The sequence below is a fragment of the Leptopilina heterotoma genome, unplaced genomic scaffold (assembly GCF_015476425.1).
Source record: "Leptopilina heterotoma isolate Lh14 unplaced genomic scaffold, ASM1547642v1 Lhet_4, whole genome shotgun sequence".
Taxonomy (NCBI): Eukaryota; Metazoa; Arthropoda; class Insecta; order Hymenoptera; family Figitidae; genus Leptopilina; species Leptopilina heterotoma.
In genome coordinates this window covers 110742-130650 of record NW_025111063.1, presented here as the reverse complement: position 1 = coordinate 130650, position 19909 = coordinate 110742, and the positions used below count along the sequence as shown (strand labels likewise).

Below are 19909 nucleotides of genomic sequence, written 5' to 3'. Positions count from 1 at the left end.
ACAATGAATATAGTAAATGAAGTAGAAAAAAATTGTTTATAACATTTAAAAATTAAACAATAAACAATTACAGTAAGTGTGCATTAGATTTTCATATTTTAGTACCTAACGATTGGAATCTAGAAATATCGCAAACCTATGAAAATAAACAAAATTGCTGACGAGGGGAATCGAACCTACGACCTACGGACTAACAGACTAACGCTCTAACCACTATGCTAACGACACGTGTGTACAGTAAAGTATTAATATCTCAGTATCATTCAGACATACAATTATTGAGTCAAAGATGAGAAAAAAATAGGGATACGTTAGAAATAATAAATTGAAGTAAAATAAGTTAAACTAAATTTTTAATAATTAAATTAAATTACTTTATTTATTGCATTTAACATTTTACGTAATTCTTAAATTACGTGGTAATTTTTTAATACTTTTTTATTCATAGTAAGAAGTATAATAGTATTTTAATAGGAACTAAATTATTATTGAGATTAAAGTTTAAATTTTGTTTATAATTTTAATTTGTTTAAATAATTTATTATTTACAAAATTAGACAATTGTGTTAAATTGTTATTATTAAATGTAATAAGAATAAAAAATGAACAACTGAAAAGTAAAATATTGATTTTTTTCAATAAATTTATATTTATAAACATTTATAAACTTTTTTTATAATTTTTTTCAAGTTTATGTCAAAAAAGCAATGTTGGCAAAGAGCGTTGTGAACAAATTTTCTATACTCAGCCAGCACTTGCCGCCGTGGCTTGTCCAAGCTTTGGCGGAACAAAAATTCTGTACTGCGCCAGCACTAATTGTCGAGGCTCGGCTAGAATACGCCGAACAATCGTCTGAGTACTAAGCCAGTGGTGAACATCGGCACTACACTGGCATTTCCCATTGGGATTCTACTAAAAATGAGTAAATTTAATTAGTTAATTTATTATTATAAATTAATTCAATTTTATTAGGACTGAAAATCATATTTTCAAGGCTAAAAATCGTTCTAATAATATAAAAAAGTTTTAGTCAAAATTAGGGCTAGAAAATAGTTTCAAAGTATATGAAATAATTCAATTCTAGCAAACAATTACAATTTTTTTTAAATAATTGAATTACTTCGAAGAAATTTAAAATTGACTTGAAAATATATTAAATTCCCGAGCGAAGAATTTTATTATTTATGAAAATAATTTAAGAATTTTATTAAAATTTTTGAAAATAATTGAATTCTTTTAGAAAATTTTATAAAAATTGAATTAAAAATAATTGAATTCATTTAAAAAAATTTTTTTTTTAAATTTTATTGAAAATAATTGAACTTTTTTGATGAATTTAATATTTATGAAAATGATTGAATTGTTGCAAATAATTCTTAAAATTAATTTAAATATATTTAAATTCTAATACAAAAATCATAATTTTTGTAAATAAATAATAATTTAATTCTCGCGAGAAATAAAATTAAAATTATACTGAAAATAATTGAATTCCTGCAGAAAGTTTTATAATTGATCAAAATAATATAATTCTTGAATAGAATTTCATTAAAATTTTCGAAAATAATTGACATAATTTAGGAAATTTTATTAAAATTGAATTTAAAATAATTGAATTCCTGGGAAAAATTTTATCCAAATTTTAAAAAATAATTAAATTCTTTGGAACAATATTAAAAAAAAATTCCCGACTTTTCCCTGACTTTTTTTTTTTGACTTTTTCCCTGACATTTTACTAATTTTTTTTCTACTTTCTTGGGCCAAAAATATGGTAACTGACATATTTAACAGTAAATTTAAATATCTAATGATTTTTTTGTTTTTGAATTAGTAACTTTTACTTATAAATTAGTAGAAATGATTATTTATTAGTAAAAATTACTAATTTAAAAAAGAAAAAAAGTCAACAAATTATTAAACATTTTTACCAATTCTTAACAGAGTTAACTAAATATTATTAAATAGTAACTAAAAATTTCTTAATCAATAATTAAATAATAAAGTCTAATCGACTTATTTAAAAGGACAAATTAAATTTGTATTTTAATCATAGATATTTAATTAATTATTAGTAATATTTAATTATAATTAAAAATTACTAATTAATTAAATACGATTAACTATAAATTTAATTTGTCCATTTTGATTTTGATTTATATTTTTTTTATGTAATTTGAAGAAATAATTTTTTTTTCTCATATTGTGAAAAGAGATACCCGGGGGAAATTTATTTCATACAGAAATGGTAATTCGTAAACAACTAAAAGAGGTTTGAAATCTCACAAATCTTTTATGTTCGAGGTTAGATGTTTAATTCTTACGGCAAGGGAATCTCCTAGAAGTGCGTAATCGACGTAATTATCGCGATGTTTACTGCCTTCCGTGTAGCGTGCTCGTAATCTACCGCTGGGAAAAACTTTCTTCGCCTCGCGTTTCAAATAATGTATAGGTGCAGAAGGAATACAATATTTACTCAACGCGTATTCAATCACTTTGCCTCTAATTTAAATACCATTGAATTGTATATTTTATAACCTTTCTGGAATTAAACTTTTTTTTCTCCTTTTTCACAAACAAAAAAAAAAAAATACTCAATCACTTTTAATTTAATTTTTTTCAAGTGTGTTAAAATAATAATAGGAGAATTTATCGAAAAATAATTTTAAATTTCTTGTATTAATTTTAGTTTGGTTCCTTTTTGAAATTTTTTTTTTTTTTTGAAATTTCGTGATTTAATATTTAATTAAATTTGATGAATTAATTAAATTTATTTTTTTATAATTTTCTTAATTAATTAATTTATTATTATTGCTATTATATTATGATACATTATTATAAAATTTTAATATAATTTATTAATAATAAAATAATAAATTAAATATAATAATTGAATAATTAATAAATGATAAAACAATTGTAAATACGGCCAGATAAAAAAATAACGATAATAAAAATTGCAATTTATCACAAATTTTTAGAATTTACTTTGTTTCAAATTTAATATCGAATGTTTGAAATTGATTTCAAAATAAATAATAATAATAATTTACTTTTCATTTGCGATTTTATTCGTTTCAACAACAAATTCTATATAACTTTATGGAAACAAAGAAATTAAGGGTATATATAATAAAAAAAGGATATAAACCTTCTGCATCGATACAATATTTTATTTCCGCAATTGATTTATTCAACTTTAATTTTAGATTGGATGGGAACTCGAATTGAAAGTATGCACTTTCATTTTTGCTCTTGGGAAGTATCCGCGAGGACGTTATAAGAGTTACGATATAGTAACAATAAGTAGGTAACTATTCTATTAAGTTAGTTGGACAAAAGGAAAGTGTTACTCTTAAAAGAACATTTTTTTTATTTTTTGCATAAAGTTAGGTAAAAGTAAAGAAAAACAAAAAGAACGAAAAAAAAAATTTATTTGGTTCAAAGAAAAATTTTATGTTCATCAAATAAATTTTATTTGGTTAAAAAAAAATTTTTTGTTCATCAAATAAATTTTGTTTGGTTCAAAGACAAATTTTTTGTTCTTCAAATAAATTTTATTCGGTTCAAGTAAATTTTATTTGGTTTAGGTAAATTTTATTTCTTTCAAACACATTTTGAACCAAAGAGCAAAAATTTTGAACTTAACTCAAATAAATAATATTTCATTTGAATAAAATTTTCTCTGTGAGTATAAATAAATAAATAATCGTTTATTTGAATCGAATAAATTTGTTTTCAATGAAAGTGAATGAAAATAAAATTAAATCAAAATCGAATTAAATAAAAATGAAAAGTTTATTTATTATTTTCGTGTGTAAATTTTTGAATATAGAGGATTATAAATAATTATAAATAATTAATAATAAACAATTAGGAGGATAATAAGTAATTAATAATAAACAATTAGAAGAATAATAAATAATTGACAATAAACAATTTCGAAGGTAATAAATAATTACTGGTAAATAATTAGGAGGATAATAAATAATTAATAATAAATAATTAGGAGAATAATAAATAATTGACAATAAACAATTTCGAAGGTAATAAATAATTAGTGGTAAACAATTAGGAGGATAATAAATAATTAATAATAAATAATTAGGAGAATAATAAATAATTGACAATAAACAATTACGAGGAATAATAAATAATTAATTAACAATAAACAATTAGCAGGATAATAAATAATTATCAATAAACAATTAGGAAGAAAATAAAAATTTAATGATAAAAATTAGAAGGAGAATAATACAGAAGTGATAATAAACAATTAGGAGGATAATGAACATTTAATAATAAACAATAAGAAGGAGAATAAATAATTGACCATAAATAATTATGAGGATAATAAATAATTGTTAAGATCATCTTGTGGATGTTATATAGAAAAAAAAAAAAAAAAAAGTTGAAGTGGAAGGAAATTTCTTTTCTTTTCTTTTCTAATGGGTATAAATTGTAATATAACTTGGAGAGTTTGTGTACATATTATATTATTGCGTAAGATGTGCGATGTAAAAAGTAACCGATGTACACACGTAATATTATGTACAATGGTGTCGTGTACAATTTAGTTGTGCAGACTGGATGGTAACCTTTCGTGAGTCACGACCGCATAGTATCTAGTTCGTCGCCAAAGAAAAATATTCTCATGCGTACCTAAAGCTCATTCAAAGCCTATAGTCAGGGTGAGAGAAAATCTAAACCACGATCTCACAATCGGTATTACGCGACAGTGTGCTATATGAGACCACAAAAATATAGGCAAACTCTCTCTCTCTCTCTCTCAATTTTTTTTTTCATTTTTTTAGAGTGAAAGAGAGAGTCACATCATTTTATTATTGCGGAAGGGAGAAAAAATATTTTTAAAAAATGAAAGAGAGCTCTCTCTTTCTATTGTTATTGTTTTTCAGATTTTTAGAGAGAAAGAGAGAGTTTTACTATTTCGGAAGAGAAAATAAAAATTTTTTAATAACAAAAGAGGGAGAGAGTAGAAAAGAGAAAAGAAAAAGGAGATGGAGAGAAGAGAGAGAGAGAGAGAGAAGGAGAAAAGGAGAAAAAGAGAGAGAAAAAAAAAGAAAAATGTTTAGAGAAAAAAGAGAAAAATTAATAGAGAGAGAGAAAAATCTAATAAAAAGAGAAAAACGAAGAGAGAATAGGAGAAAAAGAGAGAGAAAAATTTTCAGGGGAAAAAACAGAAAACTAAAGAGAGAGAAAAAACAAAGAACAACAGAAAAAAATAAAAAAAGAAAGAGATGAAAGAGAAAAATAGAAAAAGAGAAAGAGGGAATGAGAGAGAGAGAGAGACAGAGAAGGAAAGAAAAAAGAAAGCGAAACAAAAGGGAAAAAATAGAAAAAGAGACAGAGAGCGAGAAAAAACAGGAAAAAGAGAAAAAGGAGAGCGAGAGAGATGGAAAAACGAAGAAAAACTAAAACAGAGAAAACAATAAAGAAAGGGAGAAAAAATATAAAACAGAAAAAGAGAGAGAGAGGGGGGAAAGGAAAAACGGAGAAAAGAAAAGAGAAAGAGCAAAAAGAAGAAAAAGAGAAAAGAAGAGATAGAATAAAAAAAGAAAGAGAAATTGAGGAAAAAAGAGATAAAAGAAAAGAGAATGAAAAAAGAAAAGCAAAAAAAGAGAGAGTGAAAAAAAAAATAGAAAGACAAAAAAAGAGAAAGAGAAAAAGAAAGACAGAGAGAGAGAGAGAGAGAGAGAGAGAGAGAGAGAGAGAGAGAGAGAGAGAGAGAGAGAGAGAGAGAGAGAGAGAGAGAGAGAGAGAGAGAGAGAGAGAGAGAGAGAGAGAGAGAGAGAGAGAGAGAGAGAGAGAGAGAGAGAGAGAGAGAGAGAGAGAGAGAGAGAGAGAGAGAGAGAGAGAGAGAGAGAGAGAGAGAGAGAGACATATAGACGCACACGCGGATCACGTTCATGAAAATTAATACATATGCACCATTTGTGTGAAAGTCTTCCGGTTCAATTGAAAGTGCATCGCTGTTTTGATGTAACCGAAGCCAATTACTTTAAACGCTCGCACACCGAGAACAATTTTTGTTTCATTCAATTATAAAATAAACGCTTTATTTGTACAACATTCCTTCGGGGCCACTCAATAGAAATGCTTATGTTTCTTTAAGAAATGAACAAAAGTATGTATGTTTGTCTAGAAAAAAAATCTTTTTTTCCCATATCAATAAACAAAAAAAAAAAAAAAATACATACTGAAAATTATGTACTTAGAACAATTTGCTTTTTAATGTATATAGAAAGAATTTATATTTGCGATTAAAATAAAAAAGCAATAAGTATAGAAAAATTCTCTAAAGAAATTTCTTTCTTTAAATAATTATAAATTCTTTATTCTTTCTTCGAGTTTAAAAAAAAGAAATAATTTATAATGTTTATTTGCAAAAAAGGGAAATTAATAACATTTACAACTTTTTTTTGATAAAATTTAAATAATTTATTTACAAAAGTGTAAATTTTCATTCAAAAAAAATTTTATAGTTGTTATTGCAATTTATAAAACAAACAATTTTGTTTAAAAAATTTAGAAAATTTATTTACAGAAAAGAAATTTAAAGTAAAATTATCAAAATTTAAAAAATTTACATTTTATTAAGTTTTATTTACAAAATTTAAACAATTTATTTACAAAAGAGAAAATTTCCCTTCACAAAAATTTTAGAATCCCTTTGGCAATTTTTTTTGCGTTAAAACGTCAATAAATGAATAAAAGAAAGTTTTTTTCTAAATTTTAAAATTGAAAACATATTTTTTTAGAAGTTGGAGAATGTTTGAAAGAAAAATATTGATTGGAAAGGAATAAATTCCATTTGCGATTAAAAAATTTATTTTAATATACAAAAAAAATAAATAAAGGTAAAAAATTGAATATAAGAAACAAAATACGTATTCGAAAAGAGAAAAAAAAATTATTGACCGCATATCGGAGACACAATCTATTTTACTCAATACAACTGGATTTTCATGTGCACATATATATTTTATTAAAAGATATTCAATTTCATTGAAATCGAATTTCTTATCTCCATTTTTATTTTTATACTTTCTTTCTTCGCTCTTTTATTTATATTATTTTGAAAATATTTATTTGACAATAGACAAGTAATTATCGTCATTTAAATCAAATAAATATTTTTTTCAGTGTAAATTTGTACTCGAATTTGTAAAAACTAAATTTTCCAAAGGAAAATTTGTTAGAACTAAATTTTCCAAAGGTAAATTTGTGAAAACTAAATTTTTCAAAGGAAAATTTGTGAAAATTAAATTTTTCAAATGTAAATTTTTTAAAACTAAATTTTTCAAAGGTAAATTTATTAAAAGTAATTTTTCTCAAGCTAAATTCATTAAATACTTTTAATTTATTTTTCAATTACTAAAAAAAGAAGTTATTATCTCTGTGATCAAAAACTAAATATTGTAATACCACTGACAAAATAATGCATAATTTTAAACATTCAAACATGTATTCAAAGAGACACTCTTGCAACACACAAGAGTTCACAATATATATGTGTTCAGGAAGTAGTACATTAATTTTACAAAAAAAAGAAAAGAAAACAGTAGATTATTTCATATAATGAAAGACGCGCAATCAGTTCAATGGAATCTTGAGAACATCAGAATATATTAAAGAATAAAGCGATTTATGAAATTTTTATATACGCTGAGAACAATTTCGGGAAATGATAGTTATGAAAAAAATCTATTCATTAAATAATTGACTTCTTGCATAAGCGGACGAAAAAAATTTTTTATTTAAGACCCAAAAATGACCGATTATTAAATAATAAAAAATTATTATTATTTAAAAAATTAACGAATAGGTATCGCTTTTCCTTTTTATTTATAAATTATTATGATTGCAATTGTACAATTATAATAAATTTTTTTATTATTATTATTAATTTATATTAATAGCACTACACAATATTATTACGTTACAATATATTATTAGTAACATTAAAATTGTTATTAGTATATTAATTTATTGTTTTTAATTTTTAATTACTTTCTTTTTAAATTAATATACAATTTATTATTTAGTACAAAATTTGTAGAATTCATAATTGATAAGTAATTCTTAATTGTTACATTATTTACTTCCTTTTATTTTAAGTACGTTTAATGTTTTATTTAAATTACAAACTTAATAATAAATAAAATAATAATTAGAAAAATAAAAAATAGCCTATAATAATTAATAAAATTAGTTATTAATCCTACCTAATAAATTAATTAATAAAATATCTGATAAATAAAAGACTTATTAATTATAGTAAAATATTAATTATTGATTAATTATTAATATTTTATTTTAATAATTAATATTTAATTTTGCATAAAAAAGTGTATAAAAAATGTAAAGGTAATTTTAAATAAGAAAAAATTTTCAAAAAGGAATATTTTTCTCATTTTTAAGTTTCTCCTCTCTGTATAATAGAACAAAGAAGAAAAAGTAAACAAAGAAAATAGTAATTAGATAAAAAATTTAATATTGCAAGCATTTTCTTGTTACTTATTTGATTGGGTATATCGAGTTAGAAAACGCGAGCGGTCTGCAACCTTAGCAAGGTCGATAGCACAAACGCTTTGTATATAATTCCCAAGTGAATAGTCTGACTGGCATTACAGTATACAGTTATAGCATTACATACAGTCGGACAATTTTTTCATTTCCATGTTCTTAACATTTCTAAAGAAAAAATTTTAAATTATTTTAATTAATAAAAATAAAAACTTTTTAAACTGAATGATTTTAAACTAAATTAAATTTTTTTTCAATTAAAACTAAAACAATTTTAAAACAAAACAATTAAAAGAATATTATAATTAAAAACAATTTAATATTAAGTTAATAATTAAAAATGCCTCTATGAATGCCTAAATTTAAATTTTTTGTAAGAAATTCAAATTTTACTCGACACTAAATTATTTATTTTCTTTTAAACATAAATTTTACTCGACACAAATAAAATTTTTCTTTGAAACAAATAGAATTTATTTGAATCAAATAAAATTTATTTAAATCAAGTAAAATTTTTCTTCGAACCAAATAAAGTTTATTAAAACCAATTAAATTTTTTCTTCGAACCAAATAAAATTTATTTAAACCAAATTAAACTTTATTAAACTAAAGACAAAATTATTTGAACCAAATAAAATTTATTTAAACCAAATAAAATTTATTTGAACTGAAAAAAAATTTATTGAAACGAAATAAAATTTACTTGAACCAAGTAAATAATTTCGTAGGCATTGAAAGCATTATCCATATATAAATTTCCAAATCGATAAATTAATTAACAAAATATTAATACCCAATATATTTAATTCAAAAAATAAAAAAAAAATTATCCTTATATGGGATTTGTCCTCGCACACGTTTTATCCGCGCGATACTATCACACTGCTCGACAGTATTATCGTTTTGAATAATCGTATTCGCCGAGACTTGCATATACACACACAGAGAGAAGATTGTCGAGTGCAAAACTCGTGGGAAAAATTTCTTAAGACGCACTACTTTCCCCACACACGCTTTTTTTTTTTTAACTTTCCCAACTTTACCGCCCTCGTCGGTCGCTCTATTTCTCATTCCATCAAAAGTCCTTCAAAACTCGCACTTTCAATCATTTTCAATTATAGTTTATTAAAATCTCAAGCATACATATTACCTGGAAATTAACTCGCAGTTTTCTATTCATTTGCAGACTTCAATTTTTTTTCCTTTCTATAATCTAATTTATTTCTATATTTTAATAATAATAACAGCAACAATAATAATATGGTGATAGCAATAAAAATATGTATAAGATTATTAACTATTAATAATAACTGTGGTAATAATAATCACTGAATTGGCAATATGTTAATAATGTAATATTAATATTAATTGTTAATAATTTTGTATTATTATTATTATTATTATTATTATTATTATTATTATTATTTATATTATTATTTATTTATAATATTATAAAAAATTTATATTATTATTAATATTATTATTATTATTATTTAATTATAATTAACAAATAAATTTTGTTTATTATATGTTTCGTTCTATAGCAAATTTCGTTTCTAGTTTTAAGATTCAAAATTTTCTTTTTTTTCTTTTCCTTTTTCCTTTAATGAAAGGTAATTTTGTAAAGACGTTTATACAAAATAAATAATATAATAAAAAGAAAAGAGAAGAGAAGAGATTTCCCCATTTTTTCATAGTTTTAATTAATTTTCAAAAAAAAAAAATTAAAATTATATACATTAAAATTATTAAATAGTAAAAAAGTTATATCATCATGTTGTTTAATAATTTATTTGGATAATGAGTAATAAAAGAATGCTTATTGGCAGGTCTCTTAGCGGTCTCTGTTGGTAAGGAGACCGCCACAAATGTAGCCGAGAAACCAGAAACAGCGAAAGCAGAGGAGCTCGTTCTTTTGGAAATAGATGTCAAAGAGCCTGCCAAAAGGTCACCACTTTCGGCAAGTGGAGTTTATGGAGCATCACCAAATCAATATATTATTAGGCACGGTGACGACGCACAAGAGGTTTGTTTCATTTTCTTATTATTTTTTTCCTCATTTCCATTTAATTATCAAGTTGATATCAATTTATGGATAAAATTGTTATCAGTTACCACAAATTTTTTTTAAATTGATACCACTTTGAATCAAGTTGTTACTACTTTGACACCAAATTGACACCATTTTGGAGAACATTGGTACCAGTTTGGATAAAGTTGGTACCAATTCGGATCAAATAAATACAAATTTGAAAAAAAATTTATACAAATGTTCTTCAAATTGGTACTAATTTAGACCAAATTGGTACCACTTTGACCCCAAATTGGTACCAATTTGGAGAACATTGGTACTAGTTTGGGTAAAGTTGGTACCAATTTGGATCAAATTAATACGACTTAAGATCAAATTTAATACTGATTTTGAAAAAATTAATGTCATGTTTGATTAAGTTGATACCAATTTGGATCAAATTGGTACCATCTGGAATGAAAATTCGATACAGATATGAAGTAACTTGATACCAATTTGCAAAAAAATGATACCAGTATTGTATCAAATTGGTACGAATTTGGAAAAAATTAATACCATTTTGGATAAAGTTGGTACCAATTTGGAAAAAATTAATAATAATTTGGATCAATTGGATACAATTTTGAAGAAAATTGATACCAATTTGGATAAAATTAGTATTAATTTAGATCAAATTAATTAAAAGTTTGGGTCAATTTAAAAAAGTTTGAAGAAAAATGAGTATAGTATCAATTTGGATCAAATTGGTACCAGCTAGGATAAAAAGTTGGTACTGATTTGAAGCAAATTGATACCAGTTTGTATAAAGTTGGTACCAACTTAGATCAAGTTAATACAAATTTGGAAAAAATTGATACCAATGTTCTTCAAATTGATACTAATTCAGATCAATTTGATACCAATTTGAAGCAAATTTTTTACCAATTGATATCAAACTGATACCACTTTGAGGCAATTTGATATCAATTTTTTTTATCAAATTGGGTTATGATTCACATTTTTGGTACCAATCTCTTTTTTATAACGTTTTATAACGTTTTACAAAAAATGATTTTCGTTCTAGTAAAAGTTTACTTTCTCTCTTTGGAAAATGAATTTTTTCCATATTATTTCAAAATTAACGATTTCCTTACAATTTTTTTTCTATTGTTATCTTTTTTCATTATCAAACATTATTTTCGTTCTAGTAAAAGTTTATTTTCTCTCTTTGGAAAATGAATTTTTTCCATATTATTTCAAAATTAACGATTTCCTTACAATTTTTTTTCTATTGTTATCTTTCATTATCAAACATTATTTTCGTTCTAGTAAAAGTTTATTTTCTCTCTTTGGAAAATGAATTTTTTCCATATTATTTCAAAATTAACGATTTCCTTACAATTTTTTTTCTATTGTTATCTTTTTTCATTATCAAACAGTATTTTCGTTTTAGTAAAAGTTTATTTTCTCTCTTTTGAAGAATGATTTTTTGTTCGTTTATTTAAAATTTAATGACGTTCCTTAACATTTTCCATTGTTACCTTTTTTTTAATACCAAAAATTATTTTCGTTCCAGAAAAAGTTTACTTTCTTTGTTTCCTCTCTTTTAAAACTTTTTTTTATTAAGTTATCTTTCTTTGTTGAAAATTAATTACTTTCTTAGCCTTTTCTGTCCCTTTTAAAAGTTATTAATTCGAATATAATTTTTCTATTCTTGTCTTTTTTTCAGAAAAAATTATTTTCCCTTTAATAAAAGTATAAACTTTCTCCTATATACATCTTATGTTACTCTAATGTTACAATATTGACAAGAATCAAACGCACAAAATTATAATAATTCATAATAATGTTTATTTACACGTTTACATAATCATTTTCCACAATTCCAAATATTGAACCAGTAGAAACTTCCCTGTTTGGTCAGACAACCATATATAATTGTCATATTCGCCTGCGAATTTTCTTTGCTCAGGTAAAATTATTATTTGGAAAACATTTCAATATATAAGTAAAGTAATGGCTCATAATTGTAGTGATTAAAATTTTGTTTCTTTATAGACGAGTCAAGGAAATACCGCATTGTGTAATCATAAAAATAATCGTATTATTGTCGTAGATATAATACAAGTCTCTCTGTCCGTTACGTTTTTCAACAACTTTTCCCTCAAGTATATAGGAATTAATTTTTCTTTTCGTATTCATTTAGTTGTTAAAATTATAAAAATACAAAAAAAACTTAAAAACATAAAAATAGGTTCAATCTATTTAATAATTTTTTACTTTTATTAATTTTTTATTTCAAATTCAAAATTTTAAACATTTATTGCTTCCTCATAGAGGAAGGATTGTATTTTAATTTTTTTTTCTAAATGTTAGTTTTCAATTGTATTTTGTAATATATTTAAATTTAAAGATTTTGTCTCTTTTTTAATAATAATAATAATGATAAAAAAAAGAACAATTGGAGATCGTCACCTGTGCCTATGGGAAATCTCTACGTCTACGGACATATAATTTCATCCGCAGAGACGCGACGTTTGTATAGCAGTATAGCATCCTATTCGTGAGGAAATTAAGATTATGAAACAACTAGTGACGAGTGTATATAGTAGTCGTGGTAAAGTTAAAGAGAACGTTCCTTTCTTTCTCCAGTATTATTGCATTACTTTCTGCATATTTCAGCGACTCCAGAATGAATGCAAGCATTCTAATATATAAACGGTTAAGAAAAAAAGAGATGAAACTTCTTTTCCGATATCGTAAAAGTCTACAATATCTAAATCAGTCGAGACATTAATTATCCATAAAAGTAAAGAAGAAAGTTAAATATTATCAAAAAAAAAAAAAAATTAAATTTTTATACACCGTTTCTATTTTTTTCCTTCTGTTAATTTTTTTCTTCAGAAAATAAACTTTTGTTTATTTTTCTGTTTTTCTTTTTTCTATTTTTCTCTTTTGCCTTTCTCAAATTTTATAGTATTCTAATGTTCAGTATAATAATTCGAGATTTTATAAAGTTCTCGCGGCGTTTATAATCATAATCAGTAGGTATCAACGCACAGAATTCGATCATGTGAAACTTTCTGTTTCTACATTTTTTCCCAAGTAGCTAAGCTAGTTCGTGATTTGATTTTAAAATCCGGTTCAATATTAAAAGTACCTCTCTGTAGACAGAATTATGACCTCAGTTTCAGTAAGAAAGATTATTATGCCGGTCATTAATTTTCGATAATTTCCAATACATAATGTTCTCTCCATAAAATAATAGTATTTTTCGCGCTTTATACAAAAAAAAGGAGAGATACTAAATTCATCATTTTATAGTCCGATGATGTAAAATCTGTATATTTATTTTCTTCTCTCTTTCCTAAGTAGGTAAAAAAATAAACAATTAGAAGATTTGAAAATATGATGAAATTATAAACAAAGTTTAAATGATTCTATTTGATGTAACTGAGCAAAAGAAAAAAAAGAATCTCTTCCTGTATATAAAACAAGGTGGTCAATGCAACACAGTTTTAACCAGTAAACGTCTGTGTTGTTGGTCAACCGTGACCATTGGCCGCCTATCACCGGTGCACCACAACATGCACAAAGCAATGGCGAATAACTAACCATGAACGCGATATTTTTTTGCACGCAATACGTAAAAGCATTTGCAAAAGGGGGAAGGTTGCTTGCGGAAAAATTAAGTGGGGGAAGGGTTTGATCAGGATCTAACGCGATATCTGTCGCAATATTGAGGTGGTACCATTACTTTTGGCGCGCCTTCGGCATTTCCATGCAATTGGTTCAAATAGTACCCCTCAAACTGTTCCAAGAGATTGTAAAATCTGTCTCTTTTTCAATTTATAGTATGGCTCTCTTTTAAATTAACACTAGAATTTACAGAAGACGCTATTAGAATAATGCTCCAACAAGAAATTTTCACACTATTTGTAAATTCTTTTTTTTCCACAAGCGAAAAAAAAGTATTTATCTAAATTGTTTATAAGCCACATTTTCTCACAATAAATTACCTTGGGTAAATATTATCAATTGGCATTCAAAGAATTTTACAGTGAATGAATAAATTGCGTAAAAAAGATCATAGTCTACATCAACTTGTTTGGTAACATTTCAGAAAAAAGTCTAAAAAAAACTCCTTTTTTTACTATAATGAGAATATTTTCCACAAGAGTGAGCAATTGGTTTCTTTTTATAAATTGAGGTTCATTGCCATGAAGATGAATAAAGGAATGAATAAAGGAACATTATATAAAATTTGTTAAAAGAATTATTTCTTGAAAAAAAATACTATATCTATGGCGGATGTAGTATTTATCAAATAATAATCTTCCGGGTATGATATAGAATAAAAATTTTTTGGCGAAGGTGCCAAATTTATCAGCGCATGTGATCTTTGTTACGATTGTGATCAGTTGGAAACTGCATGCATTATAATGTGGTAAACTTGCCGGTTGCATAATTCTCAACTTTACTCGCATTCTAATCGCTAATTCTCTGACTCGAGAACCGGTAAAACCACACCCAATACTAAACATAGATCCGCCCGCCCTTACGTCTTTGAAGCCATGGTTATTAACACAGATTCGATTCCGTCTTACTGACGGCCTTGCGTACCCACGGGTGACTCATTAGAGCGAATCAGCCAACTCTCGATAATTTGCGACTCACTCTCCTTTTTTAATAAAAAAAAAAAAACAATTCATTTCGACTTTCTTTCTTGTTTCTGTAACGGTGAGTCTAGGACGACTCTGCATCGACTCACCCAACTATGACCAAAGATAATTTATCCCCAATAATAGACATGCTGAATTAACGATGATAATTACGTAAAGTCAAGTTCATCGAGGTAGAAAGTTTAAAGACGATACATATAAACCAACTTTTTCCTCTTATTACCGTAATATATCGCTGCAAGTATTTGCTAACTTGCATATTTTAAGGACATGCAAATTTTAATTCCAATTCTTTAATAAATAAGCAAAGGGAAGAAGGAAATTTATGACAGTTTTGTAATAATAAAAATAATAAATTATGGATGGTAATTACCGAATGTGGTACTCTTTACAAATAACTGAGAGTGCTGCCGATTCCTAATAAAACTTTCCTACAGTCTCGATAAACGTTATACTATTTGACGGGCATGATTTACTTTCAAGTTACACTCTCCAATGTAACGTAGAACTTGCTTTTTGCTTGAATTAGGATGATGTATCGAGAAGGTATGATATTTCTGAATTACGCAATGTAGAAAGTAAGTGTACCGCAGTTCCGACATTTATCAATAATTTATCAAGGAAAGATTACGGTCATTGACCGTACTTTACGTTCCACATTGGTCAGTTTAATGTGCTCAACTTGCACTTATAAATAAGCAGAAAATTCTTTAAATAATAATGGATCTAAATTTTTGACGACATAACAATGCTGTATCTATAGGTACAGCATTGTTATGTCGTCAAAAATATAGATTCATTATTATTACCATAATACATCATTATAATGATGTAACTAATGATGAACTTGATGATGAACCTAATGAAACTAATGATGAACCTAATGATGAAACTAATGATGAATTTAATGATGTAACTAATGATGAACCTAATGATGAAACTAATGATGAATCTAATGATGTAACTAATGATGAACCTAATGATGAATTTAATGATGTAAATAATGATGAACCTAATGATGAATCTAATGATGAAACTAATGATGAAACTAATGATGAAACTAATGATGAAACTAATGATGAAACTAATGATGAATCTAATGATGAACTAACTAACGATCGAGTGATGCAATCGTATTTTCTGTTAAATATTCTTTATTGTTTGTTTCAGTTGGCACCAGAATACTTAGCTCTCCTGCAACAAACGTACACTCAACAGCAACCACAACAGTTTGCTCAGAACAATCCGCCACAACCCCGAAAGCCTCTATCGCCATTTGCTAGACAACAGCAGCAACTGCAGACCGCTTATCAAAATCGCCGAGTCCCTGCAATCGCACCACCGAGACCTCGAGTTCAACTCCATCCTCAAGCTTTGGCTCAAGCCGAATATGCCGCCGAACTCCAAGCTCAACAAGATGCCCATGATCGGGCCGAAGCTCGTGCTAGATTGAGGGCCAGTGCAACCGATTCCAACTACCAAACTGCGGCATATCCGGAACAAAAATTGGGAACCTTCGAGCAGGAACTCCTTCAACTCGTTTCTGCGAATCAAGCGCAGGAATTCAAGTTGGCAGCCGCGCAGCCAAATAGACCAGCTCCCCAAGCCTACCAACCCCAATACTCCCAACAGCAGTTGGTCAACTACCAACAACAACAACCGCAATACGTGAAGCCAACCGTCGAACCCCAACTTCCTGAACAGTACCACATCGAAACCTCCGCACCCAGATACCAACAGCCGGAGCAATTGGCAGCCTATCAACCCCAACAACCGCAACAACTCGCCTACCACCGAACCGTTCCCATCCAAACCGACTACGTCAAACCCACCAAACAATACCGCCCCACTCCCGCTCCCCAATACGAATACAGCGGTCAAGGCCAAGCCCAAAACTACGGCTACTCCAACGAAGACGTCGCTCAAGCCCAAGCAGCAGCCCAAGCCGCCGCCCTCGCCTTCCAAAAAATCACCCAAGCCTCCCACACCAAGCACCAATCCGACGCCCTCGAGCAAATCCGCATCACCGAGGAGAACTTTCGCCAACAGACAGCCCTCGAGAAAATCAAGGAAGGCGAACAAGTAAGTGAAGCCGGCAAAGTCCACATCGAAGAGCAGTACCAACCAAAGGACCCCGAAGCCGCCTATCGCGCCCAAATCAAAGCCCAAGCCACCGCCGAGGCCGCAGCCGCCCGTCGCGCCCAAGAAGCCGCCGAATTCAAAGCCCACGCCGACGCCATCCTCGTGGTCCAGGCCCAACAACAACAACACGTCAAGGCCCAAGAGCAGGCCCACCAGAACGCCCTCAACTTCGAGCGCAACCAAATTCACGCCCAAGAGCAAGCCCAGGCCCTCGCCAACGCCCAAGCCCTAGCCCTCTACAAAGCCCATCAGGCCCAACGCGCCAAAGCCAATTCCGAAATCCAAACCGTCGCTCGCGCTCAAGCCAACGCCAGGAAAACCGACCCCGACCACGTTCCCGCCGTCCAGTACCTTCTCCCCAATCCCGAAACACTCCCCCAACAAAACTCCTTTTTCACCAACGATCAAAATCAAAAATACCAAGCCTCTGGCTCATCCTACGTTCCACGATCAGCCCCAAAACCACCACCACAAGAAACTAATCAAGAATCCCCCGACACCGAATACTCCCAACCAATCATCAATCAACCCCGTCAGGCCCACAAACACAAAATTCCCGCTCAATCCTACGTCTCACAATCCGGCCTCTTGAAGAAAGCCCCCGTTAAATCCCTCACCATCGAAGATATCATCGACACCACCCAAAGTCGAACCCCCCAATTCGTTCGTATTCCCAGTTCAAAAATCCAAACCCTCACCCAACAGGATTTGGCCTCACTCATCAACGCCGGCTACACTGTCACTCCAGTTCCAGAAACAACGAAACCCACCCGACGACCATACGCTGTCGAGAGTACATCCGCTGGTTATTATCTCAAGAAACAACGAAATCAACCCGTCCAACGACCCGAGTACATCGCATTCGAGGAGGTTATTTCACGACCAAGGCCAATTAGGAAAAATCGTCCAATATTGAGACAAGAGGAGAATGATAGCGAGGCTAGTGAAAAAGTTACTTTCTTAGTGCCTGTTGAACCTGTCTATGGTACCAGGCAAGTATCTCAATCTGCGCAAAATTAGGGAAACATTTTTTTTTGTAATCATCCTATGGCGTCAATATGTAAAAATGGTAATAAACAATTATTGTTAAATTACGATTTTATTGTGAAGAGAAAAATTCAGTCATTGTGTACTTTTAGTCACTATTATTGAGAATATACTGTTGATAATTTTTTAATATATTATTTAAATAATATGTATATTTTTTCTAAATAATTCAATTGTTATCTCTATGTATATTTCAATGTCCACTCTTTCTTTAAATTTCTTTCTTTTTGAATTTTTAAGTTGAAAATAACTGATTTAGGAGAAGAAAAAAGTCAACAACATTTCGATCAATGTTGAATAAAAATAATGCCAATATTGCCCAACGAATAATGTTGAGGACAATTTTGCCCTGTGAAAATGTTGCCGGGGAATATTTTTTTTTTTTTGATAATTTTTTGTACTAATTAGGTATCAATCAGTTGAAAATTATTTATTCAGAAGAGTAAAACTAAATCGATGATTCATATTTCAACTTATTGTTTAGTTAAAAAGAAATGTTGTCAGTAGAACTACTGACTATCAGTAAAAAAATAACTGATTATCAATAAAATACTCATTATCAATCAAAATCACTGATTGTCATAAAAAAACACTGATTATCAATCAAAATAACTGATTTTCAGTATATATAACTGATTAGCAGGAAATATAACTGACTGTCAGTGAAAAATACTGATTATCAATGAAAATAACTGATTTTCAGTATATATAACTGACTGTCAGTAAAAATACTGATTATCAACCAAAATAACTGATTTTCAGTAAATATAACTGACTGTCAGTAAAAATACTGATTATCAACCAAAATAACTGATTTTCAGTAAATATAACTGACTGTCAGAAAGAAATACTGATTGTCAATAAAAATAACTGATTTTTAGTATATATAACTCATTGTCAGTAAATATAACTGACTGGCAGTTAAAAATACTGATTATCAGTCAAAATAACTGATTTTCAGTATATAACTGACTGCCATTTAAATTACTGATTATCAATAAAAATAACTGATTTTCAGTATATATAACTGACTGTCAGTAAAAATACTGATTATCAATAAAAATAACTGATTTTCAGTATATATAACTGACTGTCAGTAAAAATACTGATTATCAATAAAAATAACTGATTTTCAGTATATATAACTGACTGGCAGTTAAAAATACTGATTATCAGTCAAAATAACTGATTTTCAGTATATAACTGACTGCCATTTAAATTACTGATTATCAATAAAAATAACTGATTTTCAGTATATATAACTGACTGTCAGTAAAAATACTGATTATCAACCAAAATAACTGATTTTCAGTAAATATAACTGACTGTCAGAAAGAAATACTGATTGTCAATAAAAATAACTGATTTTTAGTATATATAACTCATTTTCAGTAAATATAACTGACTGGCAGTTAAAAATACTGATTATCAGTCAGAATAACTGATTTTCAGTATATAACTGACTGCCATTTAAATTACTGAT

General features: G+C 27.8%; 1 protein-coding gene across 1 annotated transcript in view; it reads left to right on the top strand.

The window, feature by feature from the left end:
* The window catches only part of LOC122506238 (mediator of RNA polymerase II transcription subunit 15-like), a 35869-nt gene extending 16573 nt beyond the window's left edge, over window positions 1-19296 (top strand). Inside the window, exons 2-3 of the mRNA XM_043618313.1 lie at window positions 10374-10570; window positions 16408-19296. Coding sequence (XP_043474248.1) covers window positions 10374-10570; window positions 16408-18399 — 2189 coding nt within the window. The 3' untranslated portion in view covers window positions 18400-19296. The remainder of the gene's footprint in view (window positions 1-10373; window positions 10571-16407) is intronic.
* The last annotated feature ends 613 nt before the right edge of the window (window positions 19297-19909 follow it).